General features: G+C 43.6%; 1 protein-coding gene across 1 annotated transcript; it reads left to right on the top strand.

Moving 5' to 3' along the window:
* The first annotated feature begins 840 nt into the window (after positions 1 to 840).
* Positions 841 to 23,229, top strand: LOC133413606 (MAM domain-containing protein 2-like). The gene is given in 16 exon segments (XM_061698188.1): positions 841 to 1,426; positions 1,540 to 1,650; positions 2,600 to 2,871; positions 7,041 to 7,125; positions 7,489 to 7,629; positions 8,964 to 9,241; positions 9,719 to 9,812; positions 10,153 to 10,299; positions 13,439 to 13,558; positions 13,639 to 13,679; positions 13,681 to 13,779; positions 19,712 to 19,808; positions 19,974 to 20,129; positions 21,576 to 21,829; positions 22,225 to 22,309; positions 22,902 to 23,229. Coding segments are annotated over 16 exon segments (2,058 nt in total). The 5' UTR covers positions 841 to 1,395; the 3' UTR covers positions 22,949 to 23,229.
* Positions 23,230 to 23,233: the final 4 nt, after the last annotated feature.

The following is a 23,233-nucleotide window of genomic DNA, read 5'->3' as shown; positions in this document are numbered from 1 at the left end:
CCCCACAGGTAGGATGTGACCGAGAGGTGAAAGAGAAATTCTGGAAGGAGCTAGATGAAGTAGTTCTGAGCATGCCACAGAGAGTCGTGATTGGTGCAGATTTTAATGGAGATGTTGGTGAAGGAAATAGGGGTGATGAAGAAGTGATGGGTAAGTACGGCAACCAGGAAAGGAACTTAGAGGGACAGATGGTGGTAGACTTTGCAAAAAGGATGCAAATGGCTGTAGTGAACACTTTTTTCCAGAAGAGGGAGGAACATAGGGTGACCTACAAGAGCGGAGGTAGAAGCACGCAGGTGGATTACATCTTGTGCAGACGATGTAATCTGAAAGAGGTTACAGACTGTAAGGTTGTGGTAGGGGAGAGTTTTTGGTAGGGGAGAGTGTTTGATGAGCATTCCTCAACTTTCTCAGTCTTTTTGGCCACCTGTCCCATCTTTTTTGGAACGTGTTGCAGCCATAAAATTCTAAGGTCATGATTATTTGCTAAAAACAATAACATTTATCAGTTTAGTTTGAACATTAAATATCTTGTCTTTGTAGTGTAGTCAATTAAATATAGGTTGAACATGGTTTGCAAATCATTGTATTCTGGTTTTATTGATGTTTAACACAACGTCCCAACTTCATTGGAATTGGGATTGTAATTTTGAGGATTAGATTTTACAGCAAAGAAAACCCCAAAATTCCCCAACTGTGGAAAAACTACAATATTTTGTAAAAAAAATTGGAAATGATTTTTTCATTTTTCCAGCTCACCCACGAGGACAAGAACTACAGAAAATGGATGGGTGGATGCATGGATGGAGGGATGGATGGATGCGCTCCCAGGCTGCAGAACAGATTTTTCCTTGAGGGGAAAGAGCTGAAGGCAATATTCATTAAAAAAAAAATTCAAAATGTAATAGAAGCTACACAAGTCCATTGTTTTTGTCAAAGCATGTTCCAACTTTTCTCGATTTAGAGTGACTGTGACATCACTAAGGTACATATGTTTGAAACATGGTTCTAAAACATCGTTGTCCATACCTCTGCTGTTTTTAATACTTCCAGTAGCAATTTAGAAAGTCCTGTATGGGCTGAAAGCTCCTCCCACATTAATACTTCCAAATCTCATTGGCGTCTTCTTTTTCCTTTTCTTTTCTTTCATCATCCTCCATTAATTGTTTCCACCCATTCACTTTCCTTCTCATACTCTCTCTCCCTCTCTCTCTCTCTCTCTCACACACACCCACTCCCACATTCGGGACAGTCAGCACTACAATGTGCTGCCAGTCTGTGAGCTGGAGAGACACTCAGGCGACAGACCGCAAAGCTTAAGGAAAAACCTGTTTTCTTCTTTTTTTTTGTTTTGTTTTCCTTATCTCATCATAGATTTGACCAACAAAGTTTGCAATGCTTCCATTCTACCTTTTGGCTCTAGCTGGTAAGTACTTCTGAATGGTGATGCCAGTGCTAGTGCATGAGGATATGTTTTTGTTAATGCCAATTTCTGTGATTCATACTTGCCGTTCGCTGTTTTCTCCCTCTCCCCTCAAGCCGCCATCCAAGCCCACAAGGAGTTGCTGCCGGGATCCTGCAACTTTGAAGCCAACACCTGCGGTTACATGTCAGATGCAGATTTTAGCAGCTGGACCCTACACAAAGATGGTAATGGGGTCATTTCATATATGTCACATTGTATCCTCAGCTCTCCTATTTGTCATTTTTCGAAATTTACCACAAATGAAAGTGCAGAATGTTGCATTTGTCCATGGAGATGGCTCGCACTTTTTAATGCTGGTGAGAGGAGCCACATCTGGTCTCCATTGATTCCAACATCCTTGAACATCTGGACTCTGTGAAAGAGCACATTTAAGCATTCTCAATGGGTCGGCTCTGCACTCGATCCAGAAGAGAAGAGCGCTGCGAACAATCACATCGTGACGGCTCTGTTTATATAGAGTGATCAAAGCTTGCTGATGAATGATAATTGGATCATTTATTTACTGCAACAGACACAATTTACTTATTGTAGATCTCTGTAATTTTCTTCTTCAGTACTCACAAATGAGAATCTCAGCAGCTGGATCATGCCATAAAAAAAACTAATATTAAGCATGCAAATCATTATGCTTTGAGCCCACAGAAATAAATCAAAGTCTGTGAATCGGGCATTCCCATTTTTTCCATTTATTTCTGGGGGCTGAAATAATGCAACTAAAATTCTGCATTATTTCAAGATGTGAGCTGCATTTTTAACAAAATTACTATGAGATCTTTGTGAGCTTTCAAACGTCAGAATTAGAATTTTAGAAATCATATAGCTAGAAATCAGACCTTAAGTTAATGAAACTGCTTCTGTTCCAACGATAGCAATTACAGCAAAATTAATGGTTATTCACAAACTTCTCCAATAATAATCATTAATACTTATTTTAATACTTTGATAGTATCAGAAAGTAGTAGTAGTATTTTTTTCTTGCTGTGTGATAGCCAAAAATACATCAATGGTGGAGATTTTACAACCCTAACCTCGTTTTAGAATAACTTACTTTACCTTTTTCATGTGTCAACTGATATCCATCTAATAGTCACAGTATTTCCTCGTATATTTCAGGCCGTTTCATCGCTGTTGATGCCGCTTTGGATGACGACCAGGACTTGGACATACGTACAGATGCCACGAGAGTCTTGTTGAGTCCGGTTCTGGAGCAGAGTGAGTGGAGCTGCATGAGGTTGGTCTACCAGATCAGCGGCACAGGAAGCCTGCAAGTCCTGCAGCGCACAGAGGGACGGAGCTTTGACAGGCTGCTGTGGAGCAGCCAAACGCCATCAGACAGCTGGGTCATTGCAAGCATGGACCTGTACAACAGCACCGAGACCGCTCGGGTAAAAAGCATTCATTTGATCTCAAATGTGTTTGGAGTCTATAGTTTATCTAGCTGACATGACAAGTTGTTTATTGCCAGTATTTGTAACCCAGTTTTGATACTGTTCACGTTTTAACACACCAAAAATGTTCACTGCAGCGCAAAAGTCTGAGGCCCCCACTAATTTTTTTTTTGACATAGAAAGTCACCCATCCATCTGTTTCATCCAGATGCTTGTCCAGTACAGAACCGGAGTCTAACCCAGCTGATTTCGGGCGAAAAGGCAGACAAACGTGGACAATCGAAGGGCATTTAGCAACACATCAGCATTCACATTCACACCATCACTGACACTGCCTGCATGTAAGTCAGGACCACTAAACCACCATAATAATAATAATAATAATTATTCATACATGTCACTGATGGTGTAGTAGTACACTCGCCTGACTTTGGCGCGGGCAGCGTGGGATCAGCTCCCACTCAGTGACGGTGTGAATGTGAGTGCAAATGGTTGTCTGTGTCAAATGTGCCCTGCGACTGACTGGCGACCAGTTCAGGGTGTACTACGCCCTTTGCCCGAAGTCGACTGGGACAGGCTCCAGCGACCCTAACCAGGATAAGCGGTGTTGAAAATGGATGGACGGATGATTCATAGATGCCGGATGACTGGTTAGCACATCTGCCTCACAGTTCTGAGGACCTGGGTTCAAATCCGGCCTCACCTGTGTGGAGTTTTCATGTTCTCCCAGTGCCTGCGTGGCTTTTCTCCAGGTACTCCGGTTTCCTCCCACATCCCAAAAACATGTGTGGCAGGTTAGTTGAGGACTCTGAATTGTCCCTAGGTGTTTGTTTATATGTGGCCTGCGATTGGCAGGCAAATCGGTTCAGGGTGTACCCATCCTCTCGCCCAAAGATAGCTGGGATAGTCTCCAGCACGCCCGCGACCTTTAGTTAGGATAAGCGGAATGGAAAATGAATGAATGAACGAATGAATAATTCATAGATCAGCACAAGCCGGTGGATCTGAGGGTGGGCGGGGTGTGCCACTGTGGGAGTGTTTATTGGTGACTTCTGCCAATCAAAGCGGCTCCTCCCATTCCCTTTAAATGCAGATTCTCTACGTGAAAGAGGTGATCCATAAGTGCAGCAACGGTGCAGAACCGCAGCAATTCATGCGTGAGTGGAGCATTGTTACTGCTCTGGCCATGGTGTGGCAACATAAGATGTGAGCAGGAACCCTTATTAAATACAGAATGAGCAGTTCACTTAGATGTGGTCTGAGCAGGCGTAAATTTAGATTATTTATGATACCAAATTGTTACTCTGCCAGACGCCTCTCCAAGGACACTCCTTTACTGCGCTGGATTACCCATCTTGGCGCAGACTGGTCTGCCAAATTGGCAAAAATGAGCACAGCCAGCCTTGCGCTTACACAAAAATCCATATCTCCTGGCATTTGCGGCATGCCGCAGGTGTGCGGTCTACAAAAATAGAGCAACAGGTGTCAAATTCAAGGCCCAGGGGCCAGATCTTGCACACTACATAATTTTATGTGCCCCACAAAAGCAAAAATTTGTACAATGAGTACTTCATCTTTCTTGCTACATTGGCAGAAAATCGGTTCGGAAACTGCAAATTGTCTTCGCTTAAAACAATACGAGCATTTATTTTCAACAAATGCCTTTTTAACATAAACATAACAGTAAAATATTGGCTTGCCACTATCGTCCATACTTTCTGATTTGGAATTCAATGTTGTTGCTAAAAATATATACAACCAATCAAAGGCAGGGAAACTATATATGTAACGATATGAGTTTACAGTCATGGCCCTCTGAGGAAAACCATAACTAAGACGTGGCTGCGTCACAAATGAGTTTGGCACCCCTGACAAAACCATCAGTGAGCACAAAATAACCCAGTAAAAACGTTGGTCATGGAAGAGCTCTTTAACAATTGCTGAGGAGCTGGATAAAGGTGAAGATACAGGAAATTATTTTGACGATTTGAATTACTGTGACATCAATGGATGCAACCACAAGGCCCGCCCACCACTGCCTGTCCTTACTTCCCATCTCCCTAAGTCTGCAAACAAACTACTGAGGGATTTCTCGCTCGTTAAATATGGTCATTACAGCATTGCGAAAACAACAAACCTGGTGATTGCCTAACACGCTTTCATAGCAGCACCATAGCAGGCTACTGTAGGTGTCTTAATTTAATTAATTTGGGTATGGGAAACATACAGGAAAATGGCTTTTGGTGTCATACTTTACAATATATGCAAAATAACTGCAGGATCTATGAGGTGTGTTGTTCTAATTATGCCTAATTGATGAAGTAGAATCAAACATTACAAGTCCCAAAGTTATTAACCTTTTGAGACAAAACAACTGCAGTGGAAGTCAAATATTTCGCGTTGTGAAAAGAAGGTAGGAGTAGGTTGACATTACACATGCAGGCCCTGATTGAGGTCGATACAAAGAGTGTGGCAAAGTAATGTAAACATTGTGTGGGAACAGTAGAGCACATGTTTATGTTGTGCGCAGAGGTGGCTCGGACTTTGACAAGGTCATGATCGACACGAGGATGAGTCATGTCTGGACTATACATGTAGGCCCCTGAGCGCATAAACACATTTGAGGCCAGACCAGAGGGGGGAGAAATATGACAGTAGTAAAATGGGGACGTTTAAGTATGTTACATTTTTATTTGTAAGAGTGTCATGATACCTAGTTTCGCTCAATGTGGAGACTGGTCTGAAAAACAACTTTTTCTTTCGCAGACTAAATAGTTGCTAAGAAATTAGATCACTCGCCACATTATGACATAAGAGAACATGCTGCTTTTTCTACTTATAAATGCGTTAAACAAATTAGAAGCACTGTGTTTGTTTGGCAGCTTTTAGATATGAGTGAGAGGTTGGTGATGCAAATTACGATACGGCGGAGTGGTTCACTTACCCAACGTCCATAGCTTCAATTCCCACTTCGTGACAGTGCGATTGTGAGTGCGAACGATTCGCTGGCAACCGATCTAGGGTGTAGTCTGCTTTTCGCCACTCAGCTTGGATAGTCTCCAGCTCCAGGCAACCCTTAACAGGATAAGCAGTATAGAAAATGAATGAGAGAATACTGTACATGCAATGTACGCTCACTGGACACTTTAGTGAGTACAAATGTACAAGCTAATGAGATCCACTACAGATTGAGTGACTCTCTCAGAGGGGTGTTGATTTAACAATATATTTTGACACAGGTCTCGAACTATACCGCATTAGAGAGAGCAATTTCTACCATTATGCACCTGCCACGTAGATATTAAAAACATATATTCGATCATTTTCAATTGTTCTATACCAATTTGAATGCGAATCGGAAACCCTTTTCACTACACCACTCTCCTACCCCATTGCAAACGACAACCATAATAATGAATTGTTAATCCTGTAGGGTTAACAGTTATTGCTGTAATACTGTACTTCTGTATAATACAATCTGTTTTACTTTTATAGCATCAAATATATAAGGCTAGATCCTTTTGATGTTATATTTCATTCTATTTAAATGAAAAACAATTCTCACCGTGTTTATTTGTTGATTGACTTGATAAAAATGATAAAATAAGGAGAATGATAAAAAGAGCCTTTGCCTTTATAGAGAATATATTGATCAGTTTTGATTGACACCGTCAGAAGTAAGAAGTTAGCAATCAGTTCAATATTGTGTTTTTTGGAGCGGTGTAGCATATCACTGTGTCATAATGAGAGCAGTCGCTAATAATATTGCATCTGTCATATCATAATATTTGAGGAAATATTACACAGCTCTTACTATGATGAAGTATGGTTCTACACTGCAAATTATAATCACAATAATATTATGTTGAATACCTCTCGGGGAGTGTCAATGAAAACTGAGCATTACTCTTACTTACTAATTATTCTTTATAAAGGGAACATATTTGATACAGTTCTTCTATTGGATAACATATTATTGCACAGTTGGCCATGATATTGTGGCCGATGTATGTATGGTCTGTTTAGTGTACATGCGTATAGAACCACTATATATATATATATATATATATATATATATATATTCTGTTTATGATAGCTGAACTCTGATATGATTACATCACCTCACGGTAAGTCACGTTTACTTTTACTGGACATGTTGTCTGTAGGTCGTTATCGAAGGGATACCTGGGAAGAAGGCTGGGAGCAGCGTGGCCATTTTTGAGATCCACATAAATCCCGGATACTGCCTGGGTCAGTGATGTCACTCCTTCACTCGCACAACATGTGGTCTGTATGTCAATCAAACTGTATTTGGGGTTTCATATAAATAATTCACTGTCGCACATGTGACTGGCCAGCACATTTCCTTTTGGGGTTTGACCTTAATCAGTATGACAAGCGTCATGTGTTCTCCCCATCTGGTCTGCTCAACACTCAGCTGGAGCTCATTTACAACACTTTTAGGTGGAACACACAGGAGACTTTAAAGTGATCCTCTAACCATCAGCATAGATGTGGAAAAATATGGTTTTGGATTCATTTAACAGATGCAGCCAAGCACGCGCAAGCACAGACTCACAAACATCCCCTGTCCTCTCACTATTGTGCATGTAGACTGCGACTTTGAGGAATCTCACCTGTGCGGGTACAATAACCAGTGGAATGCTAATGTGAACTGGTTCGTGGGTGGTGGTGGTGGAGGCCAGCTGCTTCACAACAATCTGCCAGACGATTACACACACAACAACAGCACAGGTGAGTGGGAAATTATGGCTAGAAACCAATTAAAAATGGGCTTGTTTTTAAAATACGCCATCTTTCATACAGTTTGTTTCAGAATTACTTTGACGATGAGAGCACTTTAAAGATATTCTTTTTATACTCCACCACAATGGATTTGGAATGAACAATCTGTCACTGTGATACTTCTGCGACTAATTGTATTATGGTCAGTGGTCCAAGTTTTTCATTATTCGGTGAGACCAAAGTTTTTTATATGGAAAACCTGATGCAGTACCAACAGGCAAATGTTGGCTACATACTAGGAAAACTGTGCTCGCTCTACTGTCTGGGGTGCTTTTTTTTTTTTTTTTTTTTTTAATTCCATCTTTTCCTTCCAGTGGCAATTTTATAAATCCCACACATGACAAAAATCATTAGTGATTTATTATACAACTGAAATATGTAATATGTAATGTCACTTAATATCTGCTGGTTCTGTTTAGGCACTGCCCTGCAAGCACATTAACAATCACCCAGATGCTATTGCTCACAAGAAAAGGTGTCCAGGCTGGTCCACCAAGTTTTGTTCACACCATCAGTGACCCCACTAATATTATTTATCACTAATATGGAGTTATAAAGCAACGACAGAGTATATTTTAGGGCAGCATCAAAATCTTTGTAAAGCTGTTGCATTACCACATACTGTTGATTGAACGAACTACATTTGTTGGAAATGTGTAAGATGTTACGTTGCACTTTTCCTTCCAGGGTCATTTAGCTTAAACACAGTAAATGGGATTTTCATAGGCCTGGCAGCTTTTTAAAAGTGTTTTAACACATGACTCACATGGTTAGATTTGCTCTTTGGCCAACATCTGCCAGTTATGAATACTGTATACTAAAATAACTAGTGCCAGGTTCAGAGCACCAGGAAATTGACTCCAGTTGTCCAAAATCTGTGCAAGAAAACAAAGCATGCGGATGGGGTTTTTTGGCCACCTAATTATCAAAATGTAAAAAAAATAATAATAATTTTAATTTAAAAGAGACAATTTGGAATGTCAAAGATCACCATCAATATAGTCTTCCACATGGTGCTCTGACATCACTCTGCCTCTTCTGTTGTTATTATTGAATGTCATCATAAATTCCAATTTAGTTCAAAGTAGAGGACAAATCCAACATTTTATAGAACCATGATGCTATAAAGTGTAATTGTAGTGGTTAGCATTTGCCTTATAAAAGAAAAAAGGAAAAAAAAAAAAAAAAAAAAAAAAGGTTCTTGTCCAAATCTGTACGGTTTATATTTCAAGTTTAGCATATGCCACTCATTTACAAATAATAACATGAAATTTGGTTCTTAGGTCACTTTATGTATGTGGACTCCATCTACTCCAAAACGTTTAAAGAAGTGGCCAAACTGGTGTCTCCCATGACCATGGTGCCCATGTCTGGCTGCCTAACGTTTCACTATCAGCGCAGCGACGAGGGAGGGAACCTCTTCTCTGTTTACACCCGTGACCGACTGGGTCAGTACCAGGAGCTGTGGAGGGCGGAGCCAGAGACCTCCAGTGACTGGAGTGGGACACAAGGAGAGTGGACACCTGTGCAGGTGGACCTAAAAGCGCCGTACTCCGTGCAGGTCAGATTGAACTTTGTAACTTTTTTTTTTTTTGCCATTTTATTGTGCTCTGTGATTGACTGGCAACCAGCCCATGGGCTGATACATGATTACCTAACCCTAACCTTAAGAAAGGGAGACTGAGACCGAGATAGGCGCCAGCGTCATACAACCCTGAATGGGATAAGCAGTCGTAGAGAATTTATGGATGAATGGCTGAATAGAGTTAATTTTAGCTGCTCTTCTTGTTGGACCCAGATTGCTTGTTTGTTTTTGGACAACTTTTATGAAAGACATGCAGAATACACAAAGAATTGGAGGAGCTCTTCAAACATGCATTTGTACTTATAGTATGATTTGGACAATAAGCATATACAACAAGCAATCGATGGATGGATTGTAATGTTGTGTTTGCGAGACACACAAAATCGGCTGGTAATTATGAAGAAAAAGCCTCCACCTGATGCAGTGTGTGTGTGTGTGTGTCGTACCCTTCAGGTGCTTTTCGAGGTGTCCTTCAATAGCCCAAGAGGCGGGCACGTTGCTGTTGATGACATTTCATTTTCGTCTGAGTTCTGCAGCTCAGACACAGGTGAGCCGAGAGATATCAATGTTACATTTTTATATGACGCAGAACGGTCATATTTTATGAAAATGCTATATGTGAATGTATCTTCATTTTGTAGTGCCGACTAAAAGCTTTTCTTGTTTGACCTGATTGAACATTTACACATGGTCGTATGAAACAAATATTAAAGACTTCATTTTCGTATTGCTTTTAAATGTTAATATTTAATCATTTTGACGATCAACATCACAGACCACTTAAAGGATCGATCGTCTAGGTACGTTGGCTCACCTAAGTGACCTTCTATAATAGAATTACTAAGGTGTAGCCAAACAATCCTTTTTTTTTTTTTTCTCTCTGACAGACCCGACCTTTGACGCCTCCATTGCCAACTGTGACTTTGAGTCAGATTTGTGCCAGTACACACAAGACCAGAGGACAGGATCATTGTGGAGGAGAGTGTCTGTAAAACCCAATATTTTTAGAAACGGGGACCACACGTCTGGAGCAGGTAGGATAATTATTTTTGACTTGTCGCAGCTTTCTATACAGTAGTTTCGTCATCAGGATTTTTGTGTAACCAAGCTGTTGCGTCAGATCTCGATAACTACCTTTCTACTTCAATGATATTCTCCAATAAGAAGTTTCTTCGACCCACAAACACTTGTAGGTCATGAGTACACTGTAAAAGACTCAAATTAAAACCAGTAAATATGGAGGGATCTCGTTTGATGTGCGTGCTGTGTCTGAGACACACAAAAATTAGCAGGGACGCATGAAGTGATTTCAATCTGCATCCGTAGACGCATGGCTTAAAACCCGCTCGACGTATGTGAGTGTTGGTGAAGAGCTTCCGCACACTGCGAATCGGAGGAAGAATACGCTGAAAGTACAAATCGTGTCTTGATGCTCACCAATCAGAGGCAGAGTAGGGCGGGTTATCGTTCGATAAATACAGGTACAATGGACACGGGAGTTGTTTCTGGACTCGATACATTTTTATTGTTGGGTCACACCAGCCGCGCCGCTCACGACCCAGCAAGCTTTCGACTAAATAAAATTTGGCAGGCTTTAAGACATTTTTTGGGGCCTCTTTAGTCTGTTAATGACTCTCTGAATATTGTTTAATATTTGTTTATGTGCATTTTTTTTTGTGAACAAAGCCTGGGTCGGTTTTATTTATTTAAGGTATCTATTGTTCTACATTACAATGCCAATGTTCAATATTCTTTAGAATAATTTTTTTTTTTGTTTTAAACTTGATTATTATTATCTAATATCATTATATCAATGGCATTAAACAAATCATCGATACTATCATTTATCGTGAGATTTTGGGAAAATATATCGTTCTAAATAAAATTGCTCTTGTGGCAAGCCGAAACACAATATATTGAGAGAGAGCAAGAGATAACACAAAAATATTGTAGAAACGGAATTAAAAAATAAATAATCTGCATTATAGTGGGACCCCGAAGCAGGAACCGTGATATAGCGGAGGATTACTGTATCTGTATTCTGCGATATGTTGCGGGGAATCATTGTTCCTGGGCTGGGACTCATTGTTTCCAGATATGTACATCCTGGTACTCACATAGTCTCAACTGTAAAATGATCTATGAATACGGTGGTAACTGTGAGCGGGGGGGGTCCGGTTTGGTGGCCTCAGTATTGCATCTCTGCTTTTTGCTGATGATGTGGTTCTGTTGGCTTCATCAAGCCGTGAGCTCTAACTCTCACTGGAGCAGTTCGCAGCTGAGTGTGAAGCGGCTGGGATGAGAATCAGCACCTCCAAATCTGAGACCATGGTCCTCAGTCGGAAAAGGGTGGCATGCCCTCTCCGGGTCGGGGATGAGATCCTGCCCCAAGTGGAGGAGTTCAAGTATCTTGGGGTCTTGTTCACGAGTGAGTGAAGAATGGAACGGGAGATCGACAGACGGATCGGTGCAGCGTCTGCAGTGATGCGGACTTTGTATCGGTCCGTTGTGGTAAAGAAGGAGCTAAGCCGAAAAGCGAAGCTCTCAATTTACCGGTCGATCTTCGTTCCTACCCTCACCTATGGTCATGAGCTGTGGGTCGTGACCGAAAGAACGAGATCCCGGATACAAGCGGCCGAAATGAGTTTCCTCCGCAGGGTGTCCGAGCTCTCCCTTAGAGATAGGGTGAGAAGCTCGGTCATCCGGGAGGATATCAGAGTAGAGCCGCTGCTCCTCCGCACTGAGAGGCGCCAGATGAGGTGGCTGGGGCATCTGACTCGGATGCCTCCCGGACGCCTCCATGTTGAAGTGTTCCGGGCACGTCCCACCGGGATGAGACCCCGGGGACGACCCAGGACACGCTGGAGGGACTATGTCCTTCGGCTGGCCTGGGAACGCCTCGGGATCCCTCCGGAAGAGCTGGATGAAGTGGCTGGGGAGAGGGAAGTCTGGGCATCCCTGCTAAAGCTACTGCCCCCGCGACCCGACCCGGATAAGTGGTAGAAAATGGATGGATGGACTGTGAGCGGGCCTTCTTGTGCCATGTGACCATGTTTTTTTATGCTGTGTACTGCTCGTAACCTTGATATGCCACATAGTGATTTTATTTATTTTTTTAAAGTAGATTTTAATAAATTTAATGAATGAGACCTATGGTCGTGAGGGAGTTCCAGATAGTTGGGGTAAAATTCAAGCATACGATATCCAGAATGAATGAAGGCGTACGATTTGGTGTTGGTCCAAATCAGATGGTTTGGTGGAGATGCAAAACTGAGTGTCGTCGGCGTAGTAGTGGAAGTTGAGGCTGTGGTGGCGGGCTGAGAAGGGACAGCAGTGAGTTTCAGTGGTCACACACACACACACACACACAGCTACACACACTCGTACAAGCTTTTACCGTCGTTATTTAATCATGTTTTATTGTGTCTTTCTGGTTTATCTGGGAGTAATATATACATTTAAGGAGCAGTTCCTCCTCCTCAGTAAGTTACCGTCAACATGGCCTTTACTTTCCGGAGAACAGTGCGTTGGATTCGAGGGCTGAATATTAAGTCCAGTCAAGGACAGATACACGTTTAGAAACATAAATGATTTTAAACCAACCATAACGTTACTAAAATGTAAAGTTTATTATTTTTTTTCTCATCAATGTCAACAATCGCTCCTTCTGTTCAAGTCCCTAATAGATACACAAATCACAAAGAAAATCCTCTGGTCAAAATGAAACATTTCAGTTTGGTGCACCGCTGTAAATTTAAATGACAGTAAACAAAATACATTCAACCATAGATATAAATGAGAAACAAGCAAACTAATATTTTTCAACAATTTGAAAAAAATAATTACTAAATGCCAGATTTGTTTTCAGTGTAGCTTTCCAAGTAGATCAGTTTGAAAATCAAAATAACAAACACCCTTATCGAGGTTGGTAACTACGTTTTGTTTTTACTTACGACTGGAACACTGACCTAAGAAGCTCCAACTGGGATATTTCCTATTTTCCACCGACATGAGTAGTATTTGGTTGAGTTCCCTTCCTGACAACAAATATGCAATTATAACATATTGTTTGCCACAACATGATAATGCTCCCATTTCGGGAAGTAGTTGATCGAGCTTTAAAATGCAAATATGTTCCTACAAAACATCCAAATATTGTATGTTGTCTCTTAGGGACTTTCTTGTTGGCTCACTCCCAGCTGAACACACAGTCCAGCTACATGAGTCGCTTAGTCAGTCCGACACTGGCTGCAAACATGAAGTACTGCCTACGATTTTACTTCTCTTTGAGAGGTAAGTGAAACTTAGTTTACGTTTTGACATCTCTAATAATGCACATATTCAAGTGACTCACCACCCAAGAAAAATTGCAGGATTCAACCAGACGGACCAAGCCCTTGAGGTTTATCTTCAATCAGGGCAGCAGCGAGGAGAGGATCTGGAGTCAGGGGGAGAAGTCCAGAGGAATCTGGATAGCAGCAGACGTGACCTTCCAGACATCACAGCCTGCCAAGGTCAGCAGAGAAAGTGGAACTGGAGGTGGGGGGGTGTGGGTCGTATAACTCTGCTAAGTCGACTTTAAAACTAGGTAGACACAACTTTCTTTCTCAAAGTGCCGCCGGGACCAAAAATAAATGAATAAAAATAATAAAAGGCTCCCCCATGCAAGGAGATTACAGTCAGTAAGTACTGTAATTTCTCGTCTATAAATGCGCATTTTTTCCCCAAAAAAATTTTAAAAACTTAATAGTGCCCATTATTCATAGGTATTGTCACGATCGGCAATGCCGTAAGGGCAGATCCCAAAGAATAGACTCCAGGTCAGAGGTCCGAACAATTTTAATTAAATGGCCGAGCATGTGATGGCGAAACATACGAAACTAAAAGGCACTTACAACAAGAGAGAATCAAAAACAGATAACGCAGGGAGACATGACAAACGGTCCGTGTGGTATAATCGTAGTGAGCCTAAATTTGGACAGCGGTCAGAACGGCGGCAAACACGGGACAAAAACGAGTGAATATTCCGACGCCCACACACTGTCACGGTGCCCCCTAAAAAGGCTGATGATTACAATGCATGACAGGTGTGTCACCGATGTCCACGACCACCTTCGCTCACCCAGACACTGCAACACAAAGAAAAACAACTTGAAACAAAGGGCCATGACAGTATCCCCCCCCTCAAAGGACGCCCCCTGGCGGACCACCCGGCTTCTGCGGGTGGAGAGAGTGGAAGGCCCGGAGAACGGACGGATCTAGGATCCAAGAGCGGGGAACCCAGGAACGCTCCTCAGGGCCGTAACCCTCCCAGTCGACCAAATACTGCACACCCCTGCCCCTTCTTCTGGAATCCAATAGTTCACCCACCGTGTACACTGGGGGAGGAGGAGGCACCGCTGGAGGACACAGAAGGCTGGAGGAAACCGGTTTGAGCAAGGAGACATGGAATACAGGGTGAACTTTCATGGTGGGAGGGAGTCGAAGTTTAACTGCCACCGGGTTAACAACAGAGTCAATTTCAAAAGGACCAATATACCGAGGACCCAGTTTTTTAGAAGCCCCGGCCAAATGCAAATCTCGTATGGACAACCAGACCTTCTCACCAGGACGGTAGGGAGGAGCTGAGATCCGATGACGATCAGCTAACTGCCTGTTGCGAGCCTCAGTACGGGACAAGGCCGCCCTTGCATCCCGCCACACCCGATGAGCCCTTCGGAGATGGACCTGTACAGACGGGACGACCACCTCCCTCTCCTGAGAAGGGAACAACGGCGGCTGGTAACTGTATGCAGTCATGAAAGGAGACCGTCCAGTAGCAGAGCAAACGAGGGTGTTATGCGCATATTCCACCCAAGGCAGGTGAGAAGACCACAAGGAGGGGTGCTTGGAGAATCTGTCGACAACACTCAGGATGACCGAGTTCCCTCCGGACAGCGGAAGGCCTGTGATGAAGTCCAAGGCGACGTGGGACCAGGGACGGGAAGGAATGGGCAGTGGACGAAGAAGACCAGCTGGAGGACGATGGGACATCTTGCTGCGGGCACACACTGAGCATGCCGAAACATATTCTTTAACGTCCCTGCGTAGTCCCTGCCACCAGAACCGTTGGGAAATGAGGAAAAGTGTCCGACTAACCCCAGGATGGCAAGCGACTCTTGAAGTGTGTCCCCACTTCAACACCTCTGGACGTAAAACGACCGGAACAAACAATTTGCCATCAGGAACACCTCCCAGGGCCTGGACGTCCCTCCCCGCCTCCACCACCTTCTTCTCAACCTCCCACTGAAGCGCTCCCACGACCCGGGTCCCAGGTAGAATGGTCTCCACAACAGGCTGAACAGCAGCCGGGCCATGCAGCCTAGACAAGGCATTAGGTTTGCCGTTCTTCGACCCAGGGCGGTAAGTGATGATGAAATTGAAACGGGTAAGGAACAGGGCCCAACGTGCTTGACGGGGGTTGAGTCTTTTAGCAGTCCGGAGGTAAGACAGGTTCTTGTGGTCGGTGAAAACTTGAAAAGGTTCCCTCGTACCTTCCAGCCAATGCCTCCACTCCTGCAGCGCCAGGACAATGGCCAGCAGCTCTCTATTTCCCACATCGTAATTGGCCTCTGCAGGGCTCAGGCGCCTAGAGAAGAAGGCGCAGGGGTGCAGCCTCTGGTCGACCGGGGACCTCTGGGACAGGACCGCCCCCACCCCTGAATCAGATGCGTCCACCTCGACAACAAAAGGAAGGTCAGGATTAGGATGATGTAACACAGGAGCCTTCACAAACAATTGTTTAATATGATCAAAAGTCACTTCTGCCTTAGGGGTCCATACAAATGGTATTTTATTGGAAGTGAGTCTTGTCAGATGTCCCACTTTAAGGCTGTAATCACATATAAAACGCCTATAAAAATTTGCAAAACCCAAAAACCTCTGCAACTGCTTCCTAGACTTTGGAGTTGGCCAATCAACCATAGCCTGGATCTTGGCTGGATCGGCCCGAAGCTGGCCCTTCTCCACAATGAACCCCAAAAACTGTACCGACTCCGCATGGAACTCACACTTCTCAGCCTTGAAGTAAAGACGGTTTTTCATCAAGCGCTGCAACACCATGCGGACATGTTGGCGATGTTCACGTAGATCACGGGAAAAGATTAAGATGTCGTCCAAGTACACAAAACAGAATACATTTATCATGTCCCGGAGCACATCATTAATAAGACACTGAAACACAGCGGGTGCATTCGTGCGTCCAAAAGGCATGACTAAGTACTCAAAATGACCTAATGGAGTATTAAACGCCGTCTTCCACTCATCTCCCTCCTTCATCCTCACCAGGTGATAGGCTTTTCGCAGATCTAATTTAGTGAACACCTTTGCAGACTGCAAAGGGGCAAACGCCGTGTCCAACAGCGGGAGAGGATACTTATTTTTTATCGTGATGTCGTTAAGACCCCGGAAATCGACACAGAGTTGCAGGGTCCCGTCCTTTTTATCGATAAAAAAAAAATCCGCTGCCCTCTGGCGACGATGAGGGACGAATCAACCCAGCAGCTAGCGAAGTCGAAATATAATTCTTTAATGCCTCTTGCTCAGGCTTGGAAATCTGATACAGCCTCGCACATGGTATGCAGCCTCGGGAATCAACTCTACGGAACAGTCGTATGGACGATGCGGAGGCAAAGACTGGGCGCGATCCTTCCTGAACACGAGTTGCAAATCATGATACTCAGCCGGTACTTTCGCCAATTCGATGTGCTCGTCTTGAACACGGGGGGTGGTAGTCAACATGGCAGACTGCAGACAATGAAAATGACAAAATAGGCTCCAATTTACAATCTGTAGTTGATCCCAATTAATATCTGGATTATGAAGTTTGAACCACGTTAATCCCAGCACAACTGGAGCAGATTGACAGGGCATTACAAAAAATCGCCGCGATTCGATGTGGTTACCAGAGAGCTTTAAACACAGAGGAGCCGTAATATGTGTTGTAACCGCCAGGAGACGCCCATCCAAATCAAGAACTTTTCTCGGTTTGCTAAGTCTGTACAGTGGACAATTTAGAGTCTCTATCACACAGGAGTCCACAAAACACTCATCAGCTCCGGAGTCAATCAACGCGGAAACCTTCACACTGGCGCCAAATCCCGATACTTCGCCCAGCAATTGCAGTCTCCTGTTGTTCGATCCAGTTCTCAATTCGTATTGGTTCTCAATACCAAGTCTTCATCAAAATACTCACACGATGAGAGGCGTTCTCATCTTCTTTCTTCTTTCCGGAGGCAGAAGGCGCTGTCACCACAACCTGGCCGCTCTGCTTGGAACGCATAGCGTCACTTCCCCGTGAAGGTCTCGCCATGCAGGAGGATACCTTGTGTCCTGGTCGGCCGCAGTACAGACACGCCCCCGCTCTCATGCATCTCCGACGTTCCGTCTCCGCCAGTCGCCCCCCGCTGAGTTGCATCGGCTCCTCCACGGCCAGGGCCGGCTCCCTCGTCGACGCCGAGGTGGATGGGGGAACACAGGTGGCGTCTTCCATGGCGGATGAAGAATGTCCCGGGGAAGCGGACTCAAAAAAAATGCGCCGTTCAGCCGCCCGCTCGCGCTGCCGTTCCCTCAGTCGATTGTCCAGTCTAATGGCTAGTCCGATCAACTCCTCCAAATTAGTGGTCTCGTCCCGGGCCGCCAACTCATCTTTGACGGCAGGACAGAGTCCCCGACGAAAAATGCCGCTCAACGCAACATCGTCGAATCCACTCTCTGCTGCCAGGATGCAGAACGAAATGGAGTATTCGGCTACTGACAAGTCCCCCTGGGAATGGTCCAACAACCGGCAACCGGCTTCCTTGCCCTTGACGGGGTTATCAAAAACTCTCTTCAGTTCAGATTTGAATGCCGAGAAGGAGGAACGTCACGCTGGGTTGGCGCTGCTGACCGCCATCGCCCACGATGCTGCCTGACCCGTAAGTAGACTCATTATAAAAGCCACCTTCGTCTTATCCTGGGCATACGTGACCGGTTGTTGGTCAAATACTAGGGCACATTGATAAATAAATTGACCGCAGCCGCCGGGCTCTCCAGCATAACGAGGTGGATTTGGGAGACAAGCTTCCCTGACGGGTGGCACCGCGGCCACAGTATTGGTGGCAGGTGCTTCTGCCAGAATCGGAGGTAATCCAAGTGCACACACCTGATCAACCCGAGAACTCAGTGTACTGAGATGGGTCGTTAACGCCGTAATTGCCTCCCTGAGCTCGTGTAACGATGTCTCGTGTCTTCCTACCAAATGTCCCTGACTTGCCAACGCGTGGCGAAAAAAGTCTGAGTTTGTGGGATCCAGTTCTGGTCGGAATATTCTGTCACGATCGGCAATGCCGTAAGGGCAGATCTCAAAAAATAGACTCCAGGTCAGAGGTCCAAACAATTTTACTTAAATGGCAGAGCGTGTGATGGCGAGACATACGAAACTAAAAGGAACTCACCACCAGAGAGAATCAAAAACAGATAACGCAGGGAGACACGACAAACGGTCCGTGTGGTATAAACGTATTGAGCCTAAATGTGGACAGCGGTCGGAACGGCGGCAAAAACGAGTGAGTATTCCGACGCCCACATACTGTCACGGTGGCCCCTAAAAAGGCTGATGATTACAATGCATGACAGGTGCGTCACCGATGTCCACGCCCACCCAGACACTGCAACACAAAGAAAAATAACTTGAAACACAGGGCCATGACAGGTATAGGGGCAAATGGAAAAAAAACTTTCACATTTTAAACATGTATGCCTCCATCTATTGTTTATGAAAAAGCTGTACACTTTAATTCTAAAATGCCAGCGCCACCTTGTGTTTATAAAAAAGATGTATCCTACAATTTCATTCCAATATGACAGGGGTATGTACGTATGACTGCATATATGTACAATTGTGCTCATTAAGTTTATATATGGGTAGAAGCAAAATCATGCATTGTAAACATGCATTATACATAGGTAGAAGGGTTTTCCAGAATTTTTAGGTCAACTTTGGGGGTGCGTATTATACATGGGTGCTGTAAACTGTACACTTTAAAAAAAAAAAAAAACATTAAAAAATCCACAATGCAATGGGGATGCGAATAATGAGTCGTGATGTAGCAGGAGAACATATTATAGTCGTTTAAATGAACTTCTACCTTCCTTTTCTCACAATAGTCCATTTACGTATCATTTGGGCATTTGTGACTAGTAGAGTTTTAAAAAGGACCACGTGACTCCTTAGTATGCCAAGAAGCTGCTGATACAGGACCCAGTCCATCACTCTTTGTTCAGCATTGAAAACATTTCTTCATCCAGATGTAAAAATAATCATTGCACACATGTATACCAATGATTTCAAAGCTACCAGAATTTGATAGATGTTTAAAACTCTTGTGATGCAAGTGAGGAGGCTCAAAATTTGCCTTTCCTGTTCAGGTGGCTTTTGTCAGCACCTGCAGGAGCCTGTGGGACTGCGGCTCTGTGGCTCTTGATGACATCACCATGAGCCTTGGAGACTGTGAGTTGGTGACAGGTAACATTTCTTCCAGAGATTTCTTTTAAACGAACCAAGCTGGGAAGAGTTACTCTTGAGTAAGTCAAGACGTCTTTGACCCAAGGCTTTTGACAGGAAGCAGCAATGAACAAAAACAAACCAACCAGAGCATTTTATTTGATTTGTTGTGTTTTCTTGCTGCAGGAATGTCGTCATCACTTCCAGGATGTTGTGACTTTGCAGCAGGCCTGTGTGGTTACACTCAGGACAAGCAGACTGATGCTGCTGACTGGGAGTGGAGGAGAGGGCCCACCCCAACCTCATACACTGGACCCAGAGGAGATCATACCAGTGGACTCGGTAAGAATCTACCAACTCATCTAAATAAATACAGTGTATGTGTCCGTGAAATAATGCCGAGTGATTTTGTGATCCTATACAAGTGATTGTCAAACTTTTTACACCAACTCCCACCTCCGAAAATAATCAGCTCTCCATGTACCCGATTATGACCAACATTAAAATACAGTAAAGTAGTAACCTCAAGTGTTCAACAAAAACAACGCAGTGGTTTTATTCCTAAAAGGTATTCCAGATTTAATATTATTGTAAGTCAGTGTAACATCCATCCATCCATTAAATGAGCCGCTTATCCCCACAAGGGTCACGGGAGCGCTGGTGCCTATCCCAGCTAACATCGGACAAGAGACAGGGTACACCCTGAACTGGTTGCCAGCCAATCGGAGGGCACATACAAACAAACAACCATTCGCACTCACATTTACACCTACGGGCAATTTAGAGTTGTCAATTAACCTACCACGCATGTTTCTGGGATGTGGGGAAACCGGAGTGCCCGGAGAAAACCCACGCAGGCACGGTGAGAACATGCAAACGCCACACAGACGGAGCCGGGGATTGAACCCCGGTCCTCAGAACTGTGAGGCAGATGCTCTAACCAGTCAAACACCGTGCCGCCCTGTACCTACATGACTCTATTAAAATAGATTTCACATAAAAGTTAAACATGGGACGTGTTTTTAAAAACAAACAGTTCTCTTAGAATAAACGCAAATGTATTATACTTAAGTACCGTTGTGTTTTAAGCTACTATAACATTACACACAGTCGGAATATTTAATTCAGTGATTCTTTTGCATACCACTAGAGGGAGCCTCCACACAACTATGGCATGTGGCGTACCACACTTTGGGAATCACTGTCCTATACTGACTATACATTTATATTTCCCCCTTAAATTAGTATGAAGAATACAGAGACATCACTGAGCATAAATGACTATTATACAGACAAGGAGATACTTTATTAATTACAAGGGAAATTCTATAATTCCATTATACTGTATGTACTGCAAATAAGCCCCCCCACCCCCGAATAATAATAGAAAGAGCTACCAGCATGATGTAGTGCAGTTCTCGGCCACTGCAAACTACAACCATTACAATGAAAATGTTATTTAAATGTGAAGTCCTGTATATGACAAAAATAACATGTTATTTTGGGACTATGCAGCACTTCATATGAAATAAATACCTCCTTAGATACCACACACATATGCCCACTAGGAGCAGTACAGCGTTGACATTTGAGTAAACCTATCGGCAAATGATGAAGTGATGGTTGGTATGAAGGGCAAAGAAAAAAGAGGGACATTATGAATGTTTCATTCTCAGCTGTCATGCACAATAGCATTTGTACAAATGCTTGTCTGTCAGCATTGACACAAAACTGCACAAATGCAACACATGCAGACTTACAGTTCATGAGATGGTCTTTGGTTGACAGGATACTACCTGTACATGGAAGCATCTCCCATGCTGCCCGGCCAGACTGTCCGCCTGCTGTCCCGCCCTCTCAGGGGCTCGAGGGGGCCTCGGTGTCTACGCTTCTTCTACCACATGTACGGATCGAGCACAGGCCAGCTCAGTGTTCACCTACAAAGAGACGGAGGAGACATTTTGTTGTGGCAACAAAGCGGCGAGCAGAGCATCGCCTGGCTGAGGGCCACAGTGGAGTACCAGAATGACAGCCAACATCAGGCAAGGCGGAAAAATGCAGCTGTAGTTATAATAAACTTGGCTTTTTCAATACAGTGCACTTTTTTAGTATTACCGGCAGTTGAAGATTAACTAAGTGCAATCTTCATTTTTGAAACCCAGTTCCAAACAGGGCTTTTCTAGTTTGACATAGGGTTAGGTATTCTTCCACACCTCTTTTAAACCAGCAGTCCTCCTCATTTGACCACACCACAGACATCAACTGGGAGACACCACACCTAAGTTTACAATTGAAGAAGTCTTTTAGATTGAAGGTGAAACATCTTCAACAAACAAGAAAAGTCCAGTCTCCTCGATTCAGCCTTCGCAGATTATTACCATGATCTGGATTTCTCAGAATTCAGAGAATTCAAATGGTTGCTTGCATTTTGTCCCAGATTATGTTTGAAGCAACCAGAGGTTCATCAGTCAGGAGTGACATCGCCATCGATGACATCGTCTTTGAGGGTGGACCTTGTCCAGGTAAATATCCTCCTTGTTTAAATTTAAATAATAATAATAATAAGATAAGGGTCCTCTAATGAATAAGTATTGCAGGGACACAGACAGCATAGATTCCATGTTCTTTCCCTGCTTGCATGGGTTTTCTCCAGGTGGCTTCCTTCCACACCAAAAACACTGAAGGGTCTAATTGTCAATAGGTATGAATGTGAGTGTGAATTGTTGTCTATATGAGCCCTATGCAACAGTAAAATGTGAAAGTTAAGCAGTGAACATTGGAATAATTGGATAATTGGAAAGAGGACTTGCAGGAATGGTGAACCCTTGTTAAACTTCAGGGGGAATACATTTGTGAATGGAGCATAAAAACTGGACTCTAGCGCAATGGAAAAACATCATGTGGTGTGATGAGTCCAGATTCAGTTCAAGGGACACATTGGCCAATGCGTGGTGCGATGAAAGCTAAAGTCAGTCCAACAAAATATTTTGAAAATAAATATTTTTGGGTTAGGCAGTGTATTTGTTAAATATGGTGTAAAATTGTTCTTGATCTAAAAAGAATACAGGAAGTAACATCTGTTGCAACATCCTGATGTCTTTGTCCTCTTTGCAGCAACAGAGACTAAAGCCCCCGTGGCGACATTCAACGTAATCGAGTAGAGGGAAAACAGCAAGCAGCATCAGGCAGGATGAATTTTTTTTTTTTGGTACATTTCAGTGGACACTTAAGGCTTTTTAACTGCCCACTCAAACATTCTGTCACATTCATGTAGGTCTTTTTCTATAGAGCATCATTGTAAACATTCCTGCAATGTAACGGCAGAGTGTTACCGCTGTATTTTTTAAAAATTTCTTCACATTTATATGCATTAGATTAATGCTCATTGCTCAAATAAAGCTACAGGGTTGTGATTTTGTTAAGTTTATGTCCTTTTTTTGTGTGTG

The sequence above is a fragment of the Phycodurus eques genome, chromosome 15 (genome assembly GCF_024500275.1).
Source record: "Phycodurus eques isolate BA_2022a chromosome 15, UOR_Pequ_1.1, whole genome shotgun sequence".
NCBI lineage: Eukaryota > Metazoa > Chordata > Actinopteri > Syngnathiformes > Syngnathidae > Phycodurus > Phycodurus eques.
Note: the sequence above shows the minus strand (reverse complement) of the source record. Positions and strands in the feature narration are given on the sequence as shown.